The following is an 18,864-nucleotide window of genomic DNA, read 5'->3' as shown; positions in this document are numbered from 1 at the left end:
TTTCAAAAATGGTGCGGAAAAATCTCACACGAATCCGCAATGTGGGCACATAGCCTTAGGGTTAGGGTTGGAATTAGAGTTAGGGTTGGAATTAGGGCTAGGGTTGGAAATAGGGTTAAGATTAGGCTTGTGGTTAGGGTTATGGTTAGGGTTAGGGGTGTGTTGGGGTTAGGGTTGTGGTTAGGGTTGGGATTAGGGTTAGGGTTGGGATTAGGGTTAGGGGTGTGTTGGGGTTAGGGTTGTGGTTAGTGGTGTATTGGGGTTAGGGTTATATCTAGAGTTGGGATAAGGGTTTGGGGTGTCTTGAGGTTAGTGTTGGAGATAGAATTGAGGGGTTTCCACTGTTTAGGCACATCAGGCGTCTCCAAACGCAACATGGCGCCACCATTGATTCCAGCCAATCTTGCGTTCAAAAAGTCAAATGGTGCTCCCTCCCTTCCGAGCCCCGACGTGCGCCCAAACAGTGGTTTACCCCCACATATGGGGAGCCAGCATACTCAGGACAAACTGGGCAACAATTATTGTGGTCCAATTTCTCCTGTTACCCTTGCGAAAATAAAAAATTGCTTGCTAAAACATAATTTTAGAGGAATGAAAAATTATTTTTTATTTTCACGGCTCTGCGTTGTAAACTTTTGTGAAGCACTTGGGGGTTCAAAGTGCTCACCACACATCTAGATAAGTTCCTTGGGGGGTCTAGTTTCCAAAATGGGGTCACTTGTGCAGGGTTTCTACTGTTTAGGCACATCAGGGGCTCTGCAAACGTAACATGATGCCCGCAGACCATTCCATCAAAGTCTGCATTCCAAAACGTCACTACTTCCCCTCCGAGCCCCGACGTGTGCCCAAACAGTGGTTCCCTCCCACATATGGGGTATCAGCTTACTCAGGACAAACTGGACAACAACTTTTCGGGTCCAATTTCTCCTGTTACTCTTGTGAAAATAAAAAATTGCGGGCTAAAAAATAATTTTTGAGGAAAGAAAAATGATTTTTTATTTTCACGGCTCTGCGTTATAAACTTCTGTGAAGCACTTGGGGGTTCAAAGTGCTCACCGCACATCTAGATTAAATAGTAAAATATAGGTCACCGCGCTACCTTACTCCAGAAAAAGAGGTTGATTGAATATTACCCCCAAGAAGAATAGAGTGAAAGACTTACTTAATCGCTGTAGTGCCGGTACTGTGTCTGTGGGAGCAGTTCTTTTAACGAGGTGGAGCTGAAAGGGAACAGCTGCTCCTCCGTGTGTCTGGAGTTGAGGGTCCGATCGGCAGTGTGGGATGGCAGGGCTGCGGGGAGCGTCCTCCCCTGTTGGCGCCTAACCACCACGCGCACCAGAGAAGTAGACAGGCGGCGTCTCGGCCAGGGAACGCCGCTGTGCTGCAGCGGGGGATGAGGGGGCGTGGTCTGGGTGACGTCACCCGGAGCTGTAGGGAATGAGAAGGAGACGGATGCCGAGCAGGGCCTCTATTGCCTACGCGTTTCGAAGGTCTCCGGACCTTCTTCGTCAGGGCTAGAGGTGCCAGCTGTCTGCTGCTCAGTATATAAAGAAAAAGCCCCGCCCACTACTGGTTAAAAAATGCATGTGTATGTGTCTGAAGGTACTTAAATGTAAATGTATCTAGAAACAAAGAACCCCCCCCAGAAAGAAAACGGCTAGGGGACTGTTTAAGAACTAATTCTAAATTACACATACAAAGCAATTGGAAAGTAGATTGCCTATACTCCTTTGAATCAAATATGGGCATAATTATATCACATTGTGCTATTTGGAAAATGCAAAAGGCCTTTTTACGTTAAAAATATACTTTTTATTAAATTACATTAAAAAGGGAGTGTTGTTAAAACCAAATTTAGTCACACTAACAAAAAATACAGGTATTTCTGTATATATGTACATACACATGCACATACACATATACACACATATACCGATAAAAATTATATATAAAACCATACCAAAAAAAAAAAAAGGAGAGAAATGGTGACCATATAGTCCAAGTGGCCACCCAAGGACAAATATGGAAAGGGAGGGAAGAGGAAGGAATTGAACAAGGAAAAAGAGGTTGCTGAAATTTAATACATGAATAAATAACTATTTAAAAGCATAAAGCTCTAATTCATGGTTCAGACCCCTAGGGGCCATACTATCCAGCAAGAAGATCCACCTGGATTCGGTACGTGACATTAGTTTAATATAGTCACCTCCCCTCCAGTTCTTGCGTACTACCTGAATGCCACAAAATATTAACCCCTTTGTGGACCTATTGTGATGCTCCCTAAAGTGCCTTGAGAGGGGATGGCCGACAAAACCTTTTTCTATATTGTTAAAATGTTCCTTCAGTCGGTCCCTCAATTTGCGCTTAGTGCGGCCTACATATATGTTACCGCAGGGGCATTTAATCAAATAGATGACTCCCGACGACCAGCATGTTATATAGTCCTTAATTCAAAATTCCTGAGTGCCATTGAAGTTAAAAAATTTAAGTTGTTTTGTTTTTTTGAAGTTTGTACGCACACAGCAGGAACAAGTGCCACAGGGTACAAAACCTGGACTCTGTGAGGATGTACTCTTAATAGGGCCCTTGTTGGTTGTTGGAGCTATAATGTTACCTATTGTTTGCGATTTTCTAAAAACAAACTTTGGATGTTTGGGTAGCAGTTCCCCTATCACTTTATCCGACTGCAGAATTGACCAATGCTTATAGATAATTTTTGTAAATTGTTTATATCCATGATGGAATTGCGTGATGATAGGTAACTGATAAATTTGTTTAGGGATATCCATTGGAATAGATTTGTCCCTCATTGTTTTTTGTATCAGAGTGTCTCTTGGTATTTCATATATCTCTTGGTTAGCCACATCTAACGAGTCTTTGGAATACCCTTTTTCTAAAAATTGTCCAGTTAGGTACTCTGCTTCTGTCATGTAGACCTGTATTTTGGTGCAATTGCGTCTTACCCGGGTGAATTGACTTTTGGGGATATTAGTCAACCAAATAGGTAGATGGCAGCTGTTTATATCGATAAATCCATTAGAGTCCACTGTTGTGAATTTGGATTCTGGGCTCCCCCGGTGGCTACTGGTGGAATTGAACTTGTGACATCATCTTCCCTGTTCACCTGTTCTGATTAGATCTGGGTGTCGCTATATAACCTGGCTTCTCTGTTAGATGCTTGCCGGTCAACAATGTTATCAGAAGCCTCTCTGTGCTTGTTCCTGCTCCCAGACATCTACTAGATAAGTTGGACATTCGTCCATGTTTTGTTTTTGTATTTTGGTTCCAGTTCACAGCTGCAGTTTCGTTACTGTGTCTGGAAAGCTCTTGTTGATCAGGAATTGCCACTCTGGTATTATGAGTTAATGCCAGAGTCCTAAAGTAATTTCTGGATGTGTTTTGTTAGGGTTTTCTACTGACCATGAAAGTATGCTTTCTGTCTTCTGCTATCTAGAAAGCGGACCTCAAATTTGCTAAAACTATTTTCCTGCTGCGTTTGTTGTTTCATCTCATATCACCGCCAATATATGTGGGGGGCTTCTGTCTCCTTTTGGGCATTTCTCTAGAGGTGAGTCAGGTCTTATATTTCCCTCTGCTAGCATTATTTAGTTCTCCGGCCGGCGCTGGGCATATAGGGATAAAAAGTAGGACATGCTACCTGGCTACTTCTAGATGATGCGGTAGGTTTAGTTCATGGTCAGTACAGTTACATCTTCCAAGAGCTTGTTCCTATAGAGGCTTATGCTAGTTCTCTGGCCATGGAGATCATGACAGTTTGACCGGCCCACTAAAGGGTTAAAATCCTTGGCTGAGAAAGGAGAGAAATAAGAAGTCTGCTGAGAGTTTTTTTTTTTTCTCTCTCCTTATAATCTTTGAATGGCTTTGTGTTCACCTGTTAATAATGGATCTTCAGAGTGTAACTGCAGGTTTGAATAATCTCACCACGAAAGTACAAAATTTGCAAGATTTTATTATTCATGCTCCGGTATCTGAGCCGAGAATTCCTTTGCCGGAATTCTTCTCAGGGAATAGATCTAGCTTTCAGAATTTTAGAAATAATTGTAAGCTATTTTTGTCCCTGAAATCTCGTTCTGCTGGAGACTCTGCACAGCAGGTTGGGATTGTGATTTCCTTGCTCCGCGGCGACCCTCAAGACTGGGCTTTTGCATTGGCACCAGGGGATCCTGCGTTGCGCAATGTGGATGCGTTTTTTTTGGCCTTGGGCTTGCTGTATGAGGAACCTCATTTGGAACTTCAGGCAGAAAAAACTTTGATGTCCCTATCGCAGGGGCAAGATGAAGCTGAAATTTACTGCCAAAGATTCCGTAAATGGTCTGTGCTTACTCAGTGGAATGAGTGTGCCTTGGCGGCTACTTTCAGAGAGGGTCTCTCTGATGCCATTAAGGATGTTATGGTGGGGTTCCCTGTGCCTGCGGGTCTGAATGAGTCCATGACAATGGCCATTCAGATCGATAGGCGTCTGCGGGAGCGCAAACCTGTGCACCATCTGGCGGTGTCCACTGAGAAGACGCCAGAAAGCATGCAGTGTGATAGAATTCTGTCCAGAAGCGAGCGGCAGAATTTTAGACGGAAAAATGGGTTGTGTTTCTATTGTGGGGATTCTACTCATGTTATATCAGCGTGCTCTAAGCGTACTAAAAAGCTTGATAAATCCGTTTCCATTGGCACTTTACAGTCTAAATTTATTTTGTCTGTGACCCTGATTTGCTCTTTGTCATCTATTACTACTGACGCCTATATCGACTCTGGCGCCGCTTTGAGTCTTATGGATTGGTCCTTTGCCAATCGTTGTGGGTATGATTTAGAGCCTTTGGAAACTCTTATTCCTCTGAAGGGGATTGACTCCACCCCATTGGTTAATAATAAACCACAATACTGGACACAAGTGACTATGTGTATTAATCCGGATCACCAGGAGACTATTCGTTTTCTAGTGCTGTATAATCTACATGAGGATTTGGTGCTGGGATTGCCATGGCTGCAGTCTCACAACCCAGTCCTTGACTGGAGAGCTATGTCTGTGTTGAGCTGGGGATGTAAGGGGACTCATGGGGACGTACCTTTGGTGTCCATTTCATCATCTATTCCCTCTGAAATCCCTGAGTTCCTGTCTGATTATCGTGACGTCTTTGAAGAACCCAAGCTGGGTTCACTACCTCCGCACCGTGAGTGCGATTGTGCTATAGATTTAATTCCGGGTAGTAAATACCCAAAGGGTCGTTTATTTAATCTGTCTGTGCCTGAACATACTGCTATGCGAGAATATATAAAGGAGTCCTTGGAAAAGGGACATATTCGTCCATCGTCATCTCCCTTAGGAGCCGGTTTTTTCTTTGTGTCAAAAAAAGACGGCTCTTTGAGACCATGTATTGATTATCGGCTTTTGAATAAAATCACGGTTAAATATCAATACCCATTGCCGTTGCTGACTGATTTGTTTGCTCGCATAAAGGGGGCCAAGTGGTTCTCTAAGATTGATCTCCGTGGGGCGTATAATTTGGTGCGGATCAGGCAGGGGGATGAGTGGAAAACCGCATTTAATACGCCCGAGGGCCACTTTGAGTATTTGGTGATGCCTTTTGGTCTTTCTAATGCCCCTTCAGTCTTCCAGTCCTTTATGCATGATATTTTCCGCGATTTTTTGGATAAATTTATGATAGTGTATCTGGATGATATTCTGATTTTTTCGGATGACTGGGACTCTCATGTCCGGCAAGTTAAGAGGGTTTTTCAGGTTTTGCGGTCTAATTCTCTGTGTGTCAAGGGTTCTAAGTGCGTTTTTGGGGTTCAGAGAATTTCCTTTTTGGGATATATTTTTTCTCCCTCTTCCATTGAGATGGATCCTGTCAAGGTTCAAGCTATTTGTGATTGGACGCAGCCCTCTTCTCTTAAAAGTCTTCAGAAATTTTTGGGCTTTGCCAACTTTTATCGTCGATTTATTTCTGGTTTTTCGGATGTCGTTAAGCCATTGACCGATTTGACTAGACAGGGTGCTGATGTTGCTAATTGGTCCCCTGATGCTGTGGAGGCCTTTCAGGAGCTTAAGCGCCGTTTTTCTTCTGCCCCTGTGTTGCGTCAGCCTGATGTGACTCTTCCTTTTCAGGTTGAGGTCGACGCTTCTGAGATCGGAGCTGGGGCAGTGTTGTCGCAGAAAAGTTCTGACTGTGCCGTGATGAGGCCTTGTGCCTTCTTTTCCCGTAAATTTTCGCCCGCTGAGCGGAATTATGATGTTGGGAATCGGGAGCTTTTGGCGATGAAGTGGGCGTTTGAGGAGTGGCGCCATTGGCTCGAGGGGGCCAGACATCAGGTGGTGGTATTGACTGACCACAAAAATTTGATTTATCTTGAGACCGCCAGGCGCCTGAATCCTAGACAGGCGCGCTGGTCATTATTTTTTTCTCGGTTTAATTTTGTGGTATCGTACCTACCAGGTTCTAAGAATGTTAAGGCGGATGCCCTTTCTAGGAGTTTTGAGCCTGATTCACCTGGCAACTCTGACCCCACAGGTATTCTTAAGGAGGGAGTTATCTTGTCAGTTGTTTCTCCAGACCTGCGGCGGGCCTTGCAGGAGTTTCAGGCGGATAGACCGGATCGTTGTCCGCCTGATAGGCTGTTTGTTCCTGATGATTGGACCAGTAAAGTCATCTCTGAGGTGCATTCTTCTGCGTTGGCAGGTCATCCTGGAATTTTTGGTACCAGGGATTTGGTGGCAAGATCCTTCTGGTGGCCTTCCCTGTCACGAGATGTGCGAGGCTTTGTGCAGTCTTGTGACGTTTGTGCTCGGGCCAAGCCTTGTTGTTCTCGGGCTAGTGGATTATTGTTGCCCTTGCCTATTCCTAAGAGGCCTTGGACACACATCTCGATGGATTTTATTTCAGATCTGCCTGTTTCTCAGAAGATGTCTGTCATCTGGGTGGTGTGTGACCGTTTTTCTAAGATGGTTCATTTGGTTCCCCTGCCCAAATTGCCTTCTTCTTCCGAGTTGGTGCCCCTGTTTTTTCAAAATGTTGTTCGTTTGCATGGTATTCCTGAGAATATCGTTTCTGACAGAGGAACCCAATTTGTGTCTAGATTTTGGCGGGCATTTTGTGCTAGGATGGGCATAGATTTGTCTTTTTCGTCTGCTTTTCACCCTCAGACTAATGGCCAGACCGAGCGGACTAATCAGACCCTGGAGACATATCTGAGGTGTTTTGTGTCTGCTGACCAGGATGATTGGGTTGCTTTTTTGCCATTGGCGGAGTTCGCCCTCAATAATCGGGCCAGCTCTGCCACCTTGGTTTCCCCGTTTTTCTGTAATTCGGGGTTCCATCCTCGATTTTCCTCCGGTCAGATGGAATCCTCGGATTGTCCTGGAGTGGATGCGGTGGTGGAGAGATTGCATCATATCTGGGGGCAGGTGATGGACAATTTAAAGTTGTCCCAGGAGAAGACTCAGCTTTTTGCCAACCGTCACCGTCGTGTTGGTCCTCGGCTTTGTGTTGGAGATTTGGTGTGGTTGTCTTCTCGTTTTGTCCCTATGAGGGTCTCATCTCCTAAGTTTAAGCCTCGGTTCATCGGTCCGTATAAAATATTGGAGATTCTTAACCCTGTTTCCTTCCGTTTGGACCTCCCTGCATCCTTTTCTATTCATAACGTTTTTCATCGGTCGTTATTGCGCAGGTATGAGGCACCGGTTGTGCCTTCCGTTGAGCCTCCTGCTCCGGTGTTGGTTGAGGGTGAGTTGGAGTACGTTGTGGAAAAAATCCTAGACTCCCGTGTTTCCAGACGGAGACTCCAGTATCTGGTCAAGTGGAGGGGATACGGCCAGGAGGATAATTCTTGGGTCACTGCATCTGATGTTCATGCCTCTGATCTGGTTCGTGCCTTTCATAGGGCCCATCCTGATCGCCCTGGTGGTTCTGGTGAGGGTTCGGTGCCCCCTCCTTGAGGGGGGGGTACTGTTGTGAATTTGGATTCTGGGCTCCCCCGGTGGCTACTGGTGGAATTGAACTTGTGACATCATCTTCCCTGTTCACCTGTTCTGATTAGATCTGGGTGTCGCTATATAACCTGGCTTCTCTGTTAGATGCTTGCCGGTCAACAATGTTATCAGAAGCCTCTCTGTGCTTGTTCCTGCTCCCAGACATCTACTAGATAAGTTGGACATTCGTCCATGTTTTGTTTTTGTATTTTGGTTCCAGTTCACAGCTGCAGTTTCGTTACTGTGTCTGGAAAGCTCTTGTTGATCAGGAATTGCCACTCTGGTATTATGAGTTAATGCCAGAGTCCTAAAGTAATTTCTGGATGTGTTTTGTTAGGGTTTTCTACTGACCATGAAAGTATGCTTTCTGTCTTCTGCTATCTAGAAAGCGGACCTCAAATTTGCTAAAACTATTTTCCTGCTGCGTTTGTTGTTTCATCTCATATCACCGCCAATATATGTGGGGGGCTTCTGTCTCCTTTTGGGCATTTCTCTAGAGGTGAGTCAGGTCTTATATTTCCCTCTGCTAGCATTATTTAGTTCTCCGGCCGGCGCTGGGCATATAGGGATAAAAAGTAGGACATGCTACCTGGCTACTTCTAGATGATGCGGTAGGTTTAGTTCATGGTCAGTACAGTTACATCTTCCAAGAGCTTGTTCCTATAGAGGCTTATGCTAGTTCTCTGGCCATGGAGATCATGACAGTCCACTGACTTACGGTGACACTTAGTTAATACCCGATTGTCTTCAATAAAAATATTCAAGTCTAAAAAGTTAATTTCGGTTTTACTAGTAGTGGCCGTAAACTCCAACCCAAAATCGTTAAAGTTGAGGTTGGCAATAAATACATCTAGTTCGCTTTGAGGGCCATTCCAGATCAATAGCACATCGTCAATAAATCTTCTCCACATAATCAGACCGGTATTGGGGCTTTTTGTGAGCGTAATATGTAGCTCCTCCCATTTGGCTACATAAATATTTGCGTAGCTGGGAGCAAAGCGAGTGCCCATGGCCGTACCCCATGTTTGAAGACAAAACTGACCGTCATGAATAAAATAATTATGTTCTAAAATAAACAAAATGCTCTCCACAATAAACTGGATCTGTGTTTTCTTATAGATGGCTAGTTTATTTAAGTAGTATTCTGCCGCTTGGCACCCTTTTGAGTGACCTATTACCGTAAACAAAGATTTAATATCCAATGTCCCCAAAATAAAGCCACTTTCCCATTGTATTTTTTCCAATATTTGGAGCACCTGACTGGTGTCTTTGAGGTAAGCTGGGATGATGGGCATACATTTCTGAAGATGTGTGTCGACATACCTTGATAGGTTAGATGTCAAGCAATTAATGCCCGAGATAATCGGTCTCCCGGGTGGATGCCTTGCATCTTTATGGATTTTCGGAAGATAATAGAACACTGCTACACTGGGGGTTTTATTCATGATGAATAGGAATTCTTTTTTGTTTAAAATACCTAAAGCTTTACCTCGTGATGCTAAGACGTTTAGATTTTTTACATAACGTTCAGTGGGGTCATTATTTAGTTTCCTATAGGTGATCTCATCATTCAGGAGTCTACCAGATTCCTCCTGATATGCAGTCTGATTGAGAATAACGATCCCACCCCCTTTATCTGCTGAACGTATGATGATGTCGTTATTTTCTTGGAGATCTAGCAGTGCCTTTCGTTCAAGATTGTTTAAATTTTGGGAGATGTATTTTGGGTTTTTTCTCTTCATTTTCCTAATATCTTGAATAACTGCAGTTTCAAATGAACGAAATGCACTTGAATATTCTTGTACGGGGTGAAACGCAGATGGGTTGGATAATGGAGTCTGCATTCCAAATGGCGCTCCTTCACTTCCGAGCCCTTCCATGCGTCCAAACGGTGGTTCCCCCCACATATGGGGTATCAGCGCACTCAGGACAAATTGGACAACAACTTTTGTGGTCCAATTTCTCCTGTTACCCTCGGGAAAATACAAAACTGGGGGCTGAAAAATAATTTTTGTGGGAAAAAATTTTTGTTTTATTTTTACGGCTCTGCATTATAAACTTCTGTGAAGCCCTTGGTGGGTCAAAGCACTCACCACACATCTAGATAAGTTCCTTAGGGGGTCTACTTTCCAAAATGGTGTCACTTGTGGGGGGTTTCTACTGTTTAGGTACATTAGGGGCTCTGCAAACGCAATGTGACGCCTGCAGACCATTCCATCTAAGTCTGCATTCCAAATGGCGCTCCTTCACTTCCGAGCCCTTCCATGCGTCCAAATGGTGGTTCCCCCCCACATATGGGGTATCAGCGCACTCAGGACAAATTGGACAACAAATTTTGGGGTCCAATTTCTCCTGTTACCCTCGGGAAAATACAAAACTGGGGGCTGAAAAATAATTTTTGTGGGAAAAAATTTTTGTTTTATTTTTACGGCTCTGCATTATTAACTTCTGTGAAGCCCTTGGTGGGTCAAAGCGCTCAAAACACATCTAGATAAGTTCCATAGGGGGTCTACTTTCCAAAATGGTGTCACTTGTGGGGGGTTTCAATGTTTAGGCACATCAATGGCTCTCCAAACGCAACATGGCGTCCCATCTCAATTCCTGTCAATTTTGCATTGAAAAGTCAAACGGTGCTACTTCCCTTCCGAGCTCTCCCATGCGCCCAAACAGTGGTTTACCCCCACATATGGGGTATCAGCGTACTCAGGACAAATTGTACAACAACTTTTGGGGTCCAATTTCTTCTCTTACCCTTGGGAAAATATAAAATTGGGGGTGAAAAGATAATTTTTGTGAAAAAATATGATTTTTTATTTTTACGGTTCTGCATTATAAACTTCTGTGAAGCACTTGGTGGGTCAAAGTGCTCACCACACCTCTAGATAAGTTCCTTAGGGGGTCTACTTTCCAAAATGGTGTCACTTGTGGGGGGTTTCAATGTTTACGCACATCAGGGGCTCTCCAAACGCAACATGACGTCCCATCTCAATTCCTGTCAATTTTGCATTGAAAAGTCAAACGGCGCTCCTTCCCTTCCGAGGTCTCCCATGCGCCCAAACAGTGGTTTATCCCCACATATGGGGTATCAGCGTACTCAGGACAAATTGTACAACAACTTTTGGGGTCCAATTTCTTCTCTTACCCTTGGGAAAATAAAAAATTGGGGGCGAAAAATAATTTTTGTGAAAAAATATGATTTTTTATTTTTACGGTTCTGCATTATAAACTTCTGTGAAGCACTTGGTGGGTCAAAGTGCTCACCACACCTCTAGATAAGTTCCTTAGGGGGTCTACTTTCCAAAATGGTGTCACTTGTGGGGGGTATCAATGTTTAGGCACATCAGGGGCTCCCCAAACGCAACATGGCGTCCCATCTCAATTCCAGTCAATTTTGCATTGAAAAGTCAAATGGCGCTCCTTCGCTTCCGAGCTCTGTCATGCGCCCAAACAGTGGTTTACCCCCACATATGGGGTATCGGCGTACTCAGGACAAATTGTACAACAACTTTTGGGGTCCATTTTCTCCTGTTACCCTTGGTAAAATAAAACAAATTGGAGCTGAAGTAAATTTTGTGTGAAAAAAAGTTAAATGTTCATTTTTATTTAAACATTCCAAAAATTCCTGTGAAGCACCAGAAGGGTTAATAAACTTCTTGAATGTGGTTTTGAGTACCTTGAGGGGTGCAGTTTTTAGAATGGTGTCACACTTGGGTATTTTCTATCATTTAGACCCCTCAAAATGACTTCAAATGAGATGTGGTCCCTAAAAAAAAATGGTGTTGTAAAAATGAGAAATTGCTGGTCAACTTTTAACCCTTATAACTCCGTCACAAAAAAAAATTTTGGTTCCAAAATTGTGCTGATGTAAAGTAGACATGTGGGAAATGTTACTTATTAAGTATTTTGTGTGACATATCTCTGTGATTTAAGGGCATAAAAATTCAAAGTTGGAAAATTGCAAAATTTTCAAAATTTTCGCCAAATTTCCATTTTTTTGCAAATAAACGCAGGTAATATCAAAGAAATTTTACCACTATCATGAAGTACAATATGTCACGAGAAAACAGTGTCAGAATCGCCAAGATCCGTTGAAGCGTTCCAGAGTTATAACCTCATAAAGGGACAGTGGTCAGAATTGTAAAAATTGGCCCGGTCATTAACGTGCAAACCACCCTTGGGGGTGAAGGGGTTAAATAGAGTAAATTTATTCTGAACAGTCTGAAAATGTGAAAGTGCGCCCAATTTATCACAGTGGCTCATGCTGGTTAATTAACTTGGTACATCTTTAGACATGTTTGTCTATTTTTATTTTACCTATTCATACACTTTATTACATTAGCAGCGCAAATTTCAACAAATGTATCAATAGGCACTAGATGAATAATAAATCTTCAGATTTGGGCTTCTATTTGTAACTGGGTAAAGTAATAATTTTACAACACCTCTTCCCTGAGTAAAATTGGATTAAAATATGTAAAAAAAAATGCACAAATTTATTTTTCTTATCTTGATTGCCGATATAGCGCCATTAGTATCCACAATGCTTTATAGACATCATCACTGTCTCCATTCGAGTTCACAATATAAATTATATATTTCACGGTGTCTTTAGTGTGTAGGAGGAAACTGGAGAACACCATACAAACTACTTACAGATGTCGTTCTTGTTGGGATTCGAAACCAGGATCCCGGAGCTACAAGGTTACAGTGGTAACCACTGAGATAGGGAATAGCTTCATGATCACTGTGGGTCCAACCTCTGAGACCCCCACTGACACCAAGAACTGGGGCTTTGAAGATTCCTTTGTGAATGGAGCAGTGGCTAATCATGTACATTGCCGCTCCATTCATCCTCTATGGGACCTCCGGAGATAGCTGAGCGCTGCGCTCAGCTGGTTTTCAGCACTCCTATAAGAATGAAGTGGCATTATGCATGATCGACCTCTGCTCCATTCACACCAGGCTCCAACTTCTTGGGTTCGGTAGGGCTGGTAGCAGTCGGAAAGTTTTTCGATATCCTATGGCTAGGGGATAATTTCCAAACTTGATGCGACCCTTTTAATAATAAGCAATCATTTTACACTTATAGGACCCTACCCTGAGTCATTATTGGCCACAGCATCAAAAATTGTATGCGTCTTTACAGCAAATTCATGCAGTTTTGCAATGTAGGTGAAAAACATTAACTTTACAAGTTTTAACTGTAAGGGTAAGTTCACACTAGGTGTTTTTTCAGTGTTTTTATTGGGGGGAGCACGTTTTCCTTGTTTTTTTCGCAGCGGTTTTGATGCATTTTTGGCTATGGCGGTTTTGCTAGATTTGTCTCTTGTGCATGCTGATAAAGTTTAGTGTTAAAAAAACAAAGTCCTATTCCACAGAATCAGGTTTTGGCACAGAAACTGCAGCAAAACATGCTACCTGAGTTTTTTAGCATTTTTTCGCCACCCATTAAAGTTAATGGATGAACGCTAAAAGAAGTGATATGCACTATTGTGCAAAAAAAAACATGCAAAGCACAAAATACTGATGACAAAAAAAACTATTGTGTGTGCATGAGATTACTGGAATCTTATAGGCTTTGCTGGTACTGTAAAACGCAGCTGAAAATTAGCATAAAAACGTAGCCAAAAAACGCCCTGTGTGAACTTAGCCTAAAAATCAAGTGGTCAAAAAAAAGCACATTCCTAAAGTGCTGCAAGTTTTTTTTATATATATTCTTGAGGCGCATTGTAACACGCTCTGAAAAGAGTTTGCACTTTATTTTAACAGCTCTAACAGGTTCTCCTCCTGCTCTTGTTGGTGCAGCTATCCTCACAGATGCCACAGCTCTCCTGTCCACAAAATGGCTGGTGGTAGACAAGCACATGACCAGACCTGTCCATTCGTAGCCTCTAGTTGTAAACAGCTTTTCTGTATGAGGTGTTTTACAGTTGGGCAGGTCTGGTCACACGCTCCTCCACCAGCAGCCATTTTGTGGACAGGGGAGCTGTACAGTCTGTGAGGAACAACTATATTAACAGGAGTAAGAGACGATGCAATATTTATATATTTGGCCGAATTCACAAGTCCGTGAATCAGACTGTGCTTGGATTGTGACACTTGACCCAACCGGTCCTGACATTACTATCTCTATATAGGCCTATGAGGCAGTTAGCGCCAGTCAGAAGGCCGCCAGTCACGTCCGACATTGTGATCTGAGCACAGACGTGTGAATTTTGCCTTGGCAAGTGTCACAAAATCATGTCCCCCAATGTATGTGTCATCATGGACATAAAGAGGCGAATCCCCCTAAGGCCTCATTCACACATCCGTATACGAGAAAAACCTGAACCAGTGTCATCAGTGTTTTCCTTCTGTGTGCTGGTTTTTACCATCGGTGTTTTTCTGGTATAGTTAAAGAAATATCTTACAAAGCTTTTCCTGTACTTTACAATGTTAAAGACGGACAGCACACGGATGGCACACAGATTACGGCCTCTTTCACATGTCAGTGTATCCGGTACGTGTAGTGACAGTTTTCCCACGTACCGGAGACACTGACACACGTAGACACATTAGAATCTATGTGTTTCTGCACATGTGCGTGTTTTCACACGGACCGTATGTCCGTGTGCAAAACACGTAGACATGTCCGTTTTTTTCCGGCAGCATGTACAGCAATACGTCCTGCACACGTGCACACGGAGAACAGTGTGCACTCTCCTCCGTGTGCACGTACCGCCCGCAGGAGAGACAGCGCTACAGTAAGCGATGTCCCCCCCGCTGTGGTGCTGAAGGCGGCATTCATCTCTTCTCCCCCGCAGGAGAGAAGAGATGAAAGATCAAGTTTTTGTTCTTTTTTGTGAAAAATAAAGTTTGCATGTGACCCCCACCTCCCACCCCCAGTGCGCAGCCCGGCCCCTTGCAGAAGAAATACTCACCCAGCTCCCGCGATGTCTCCACTCTCCTCTCAGCGCTGGCCCCTTGTCCTGTGTGAGCGGTCACGTGGGACCGCTCATTACAGTGAGGAATATGCGCATATTCCTCACTGTAATGAGCGGTCTCACGTGACCGCTCACTCAGGACAGGCTGCCGGCGCTGAGAGGAGAGTGGAGACATCGCGGGAGCTGGGTGAGTATTTCTTCTGCAAGGGGCCGGGCGGCGCACTGGGGGTGGGAGGCGGGGGTCACATGCAAACTTTATTTTTCACAAAAAATAACAAAAACTTGATCTTTCATCTCTTCTCTCCTGCGGGGGAGAAGAGATGAATGCCGCCTTCAGCACCACACAGGGGGGACAGCGCTTAGTGTAGCGCTGTCTCTCCTGCACGGTCCGTGTGGTCCTCAGGCGGCACACGGGCGGCACATGGATACCGCACGTATACCACACTGATGTGCCACGTGAGCACACGGACACACGTACACGGATACCTCCGGTACCGATTTCTCCGGTACCGGAATTATCTGGACGTGTGAAAGAGGCCTACAGATGGATACCAACCGTGTGCTGGGTTTTTCACTGACCCATAAGACCGGTTTCACACGTCAGTGGCTCCGGTACGTGTGGTGACAGTTTTATCACGTACCGAAGACACTGATGCAGCGCCCCAGAGTCCTGGTCGTTGCAGTACTGTGGCTCCGCCGCTAAGGGGAGCTATGGTACGTCTGATGGCACTGAAGGAGTTCATCTGACCAGGTATCACAGACACCAATACATTTCACAGCCGGGCCTCCAGGGGGAGCTAAGGGTTCTATTCATTAGGCCACTCCTCACATACTGGTAAAACTGGGGGTCAGGCAGGAAGTTAGAAAGCCGACTGGATGGGAACCAGGCAACACCTTGTGGCAGAGGGTGTTGCAGGGGAAGATTCGGTAGGGTCCCTGTCAGGGGTGGGATCCTGACAGAGACTTGGCAACTTGAGCGAACGTAACGGGGCCGTGCCTGCTCAGCATAGCGGCGGTGCCCAAGGAGGGATTGGAAGCGAGATAGATTGTGCTGAGTGAGAAACGAGATCAAAGCAAGAAGGAGAATACCAGTAGGAGTCGTGCTGTAAGACCGAGGCAACATCCTACTGAGGCGCCTAACCGGCGGCCGGAACGCCGAGGGAGTATTACAATATTCAGCTTCAAGCAATACTCTAAACCAACGGCAGGACAGTCAGTCAAAGGCGGGCTGTCTCATCTAAATCACCTATGCAGTCTTGGGGGGCAACTTGTGGAGAGGGGCGGCTCTAGGGTCCCGGAAGAGCTCCGAGCCTACCCGTCATACGGGTGCCGTCCTAACCGTAACATCAGGGAGGGACGGAGGATTAGCAGAACATCATCTAATCGAGTTGTGAGGGAACTTAAGAAACAGACACAACAGTTGTGGGGACTTTCCGTAAGCACAGCAGAGAAGGACCACAACACATAGCGCTAGAAGGAAGGCACCGATTTCCACCTGTGAAGAGAACTCTGGAGGTGCCATTGAACCGGCTGGACTTGCGAAGCCTGGTTATCCGGACTCCGGACTGAGGACCCAGAGATCTTCAGTAAAGAGGTAAAGAGACTGCAACCTGGTGTCCTCGTTACTTACTGCACCGCACCACCACATCCACCTATCATCATTATCTGATACTGTGCGTCCCTCGGCAGGGTCACGGACCGGGGCCTAGCCACCGTGACAACCCCAGAGCAGAGCAGTCGGCACACGGGCGGCACACGGCTGCTGCACGTGTGCCACACTGATGTGCCACGTGAGTTCACGGACACGGATAACTCCGGTACCGATTTTTCCGGTACCGGAATTATCTGGACGTGTGGGACAGGCCTACAGTCCGTGAGCTCACGTGGCACATCAGTGTGGCACACGTGCGGCAGCCGTGTGCCGACTGGGTACCACACGGACCGTGCAGGAGACAGCGCTACAGTAAGCGCTGTACCCTGCTTTGGGTGCTGAAGCCGCCATTCATTTCTTCTCTCCAGCAGCGTTCGCTGGAGAGAAGAAATGAAAAATCATTGTATTTTTTTTTTTTTGCGGTAGAAATAAAGATTTTTGTCTCCAACCCCCTCCCACCCCCTGTGCGCCCGCCCGCTGGAAATAAAATACCCGGCTCCCTCGAAGCGTCCTCTCCGTGCCGCAGCTTCTCCTGTATGAGTGGTCACATGGTGCCGTCCATTACAGTGATGAATATGCGGCTCCACCTCCCATAGGGGTGGAGCCGCATATTCATCACTGTAATGGGCGGCACCACGTGACCGCTCATATAGGAGAAGCTGCGGCGCGAAGAGGAAGCATCGAGGGAGCCGGGTGAGTATTTTCTTTCCAGCGGTCAGGCGCACAGAGGGTGGGAGGGGGGGGGGAACAAAGATCTTTATTTCTACCGCAAAAAAACCCAAAATACAATGATTTTTCATTTCTTCTCTCCTGCGAACGCTGCTGGAGAGAAGAAATGAATGGCGGCTTCAGCACCACGCTGGGGGGACAGCGCTTACTGTAGCGCTGTCTCCTGCATGGCACACGGACAGCACACGGACAGCATCCGTGTGTGGTACGTGTTTTACACGGACCCATTGATTTTAATGGGTCCGTGTGATCCGTGCGCTCCCACGAACACTGACATGTCTCCGTGTTTTTCAAACGGACACACGGTCCGTGAAAACACGCTGACATGTGCAGAGACACATTGATTTTAATGTGTCTATGTGTGTCAGTGTCTCCGGTACATGAGAAAACTGACACGTCACATACCGGAATCACTGACGTGTGAAACCGGCCTACACTTGTATTTGCACTTGTCATCCGTGCTGACGGAAAAAAACAGACATGTGCATAGCACCATAGGTTATAATGGGTACGTGTTGCATACGTGAAAAAACGGATACAACACGAACTGGAAACACGGCTGTGTGAAGGAGCCATGGACTTGTCCTGTAGGTTGTGTCCCATGACAACTGGATGGAAAAACGGAGTTGCTGGTAGAATTTCCATTAGTTGCCACTAGAGGGCAGTGATGTGCTGCCATGAACCCTCTGAGCACACTGCTGCCTAGATGACACTGTTACTGCTGCCACCCATCCTGCTTCTCTCTACTTCCTGCCTGTAGTCTGCACACACGTCTGTACAATGGCTGCCGGCCTGAGAATCCTTGGAAGATCCGTCCAGCAGCTGAGCAATGTCTGCTCAGCCAGAGTGCCTGTCTGTGCCAGTATTAGGTAAGCCTGTGCTGTCAGCTGTGTGTGCTGTACTCCTCTGTGTGTCTTTTGTTGTGTACTTGATACCTGACCCCAAATATCAAGGTCGGCGGTCCCAGATGTATGGTGAGTAGTAAGTGGTCTGAATGGCTGAATCGTCCTCCAGATGCAAAAATCCTTTACACGTATCTAAAATTTACCTCAGTTTACAGATTGACACATCCTTCGGTGCAGACTGCAGTAGGTGACGGCTGTGAACTTTGTCCCAGTTCTGTGCTGGGAAAGTGATAAGAGCAGACTGGGAATTACACCTTAACCCTGAGGCGGCCGTCGGCACAGAATCCATGTAAACACTTAGGAGCGCACTTGTATTTTGCAGCCCAGAATAATGTTCAGTATCAGGGCTCAGGTCCATGGCAGTATGAGGGCGCTGTGTGGTCCCGGGACCCTCTCTTTTGCGTGAGCACTTCTAATCCTGCCAAACGGGTGGAAAGCGAGGCGCCGCAGCAGGCGGGATTGATTATAACCTTGGACTTAGTGCCACTTCCATTATTCTACAGAGCAAAGTTCTCCGGAGCAGATTCGCTATAAGGCCTCATTTAGACTTCCTTGTGTCACGTCCATGCTTTTTTATGTACAGCACATGTAGCCATTATAGTTTAGCACCACTCCAGTGTTTTTTTTATTTCACTACTGGAGTGGTGCCACTAACATTAGGTCTCTGTCCCC

The 18,864-nt window shown here is 45.5% G+C and overlaps 1 protein-coding gene across 2 annotated transcripts in view; it reads left to right on the top strand.

The window, feature by feature from the left end:
- The first annotated feature begins 13,895 nt into the window (after positions 1 to 13,895).
- ACADL (acyl-CoA dehydrogenase long chain) overlaps positions 13,896 to 18,864 on the top strand; it is a 37,610-nt gene continuing 32,641 nt past the window's right edge. The window contains exons 1-2 of one of the 2 annotated variants that reach the window (XM_077272233.1): positions 13,988 to 14,006; positions 18,048 to 18,156. In XM_077272233.1, coding sequence (XP_077128348.1) covers positions 18,068 to 18,156 — 89 coding nt within the window. In that variant the 5' untranslated portion in view covers positions 13,988 to 14,006; positions 18,048 to 18,067. Of the gene's footprint in view, positions 14,007 to 18,047; positions 18,157 to 18,864 lie in introns of both variants that reach the window. The other variant, XM_077272232.1, reaches the window with a different exon arrangement.

The sequence above is a fragment of the Ranitomeya variabilis genome, chromosome 7 (assembly GCF_051348905.1).
Source record: "Ranitomeya variabilis isolate aRanVar5 chromosome 7, aRanVar5.hap1, whole genome shotgun sequence".
Taxonomy (NCBI): domain Eukaryota; kingdom Metazoa; phylum Chordata; class Amphibia; order Anura; family Dendrobatidae; genus Ranitomeya; species Ranitomeya variabilis.
The sequence above is the reverse complement of the archived record's forward strand: the minus strand, read 5'-3'. Positions and strand labels throughout refer to the sequence as shown.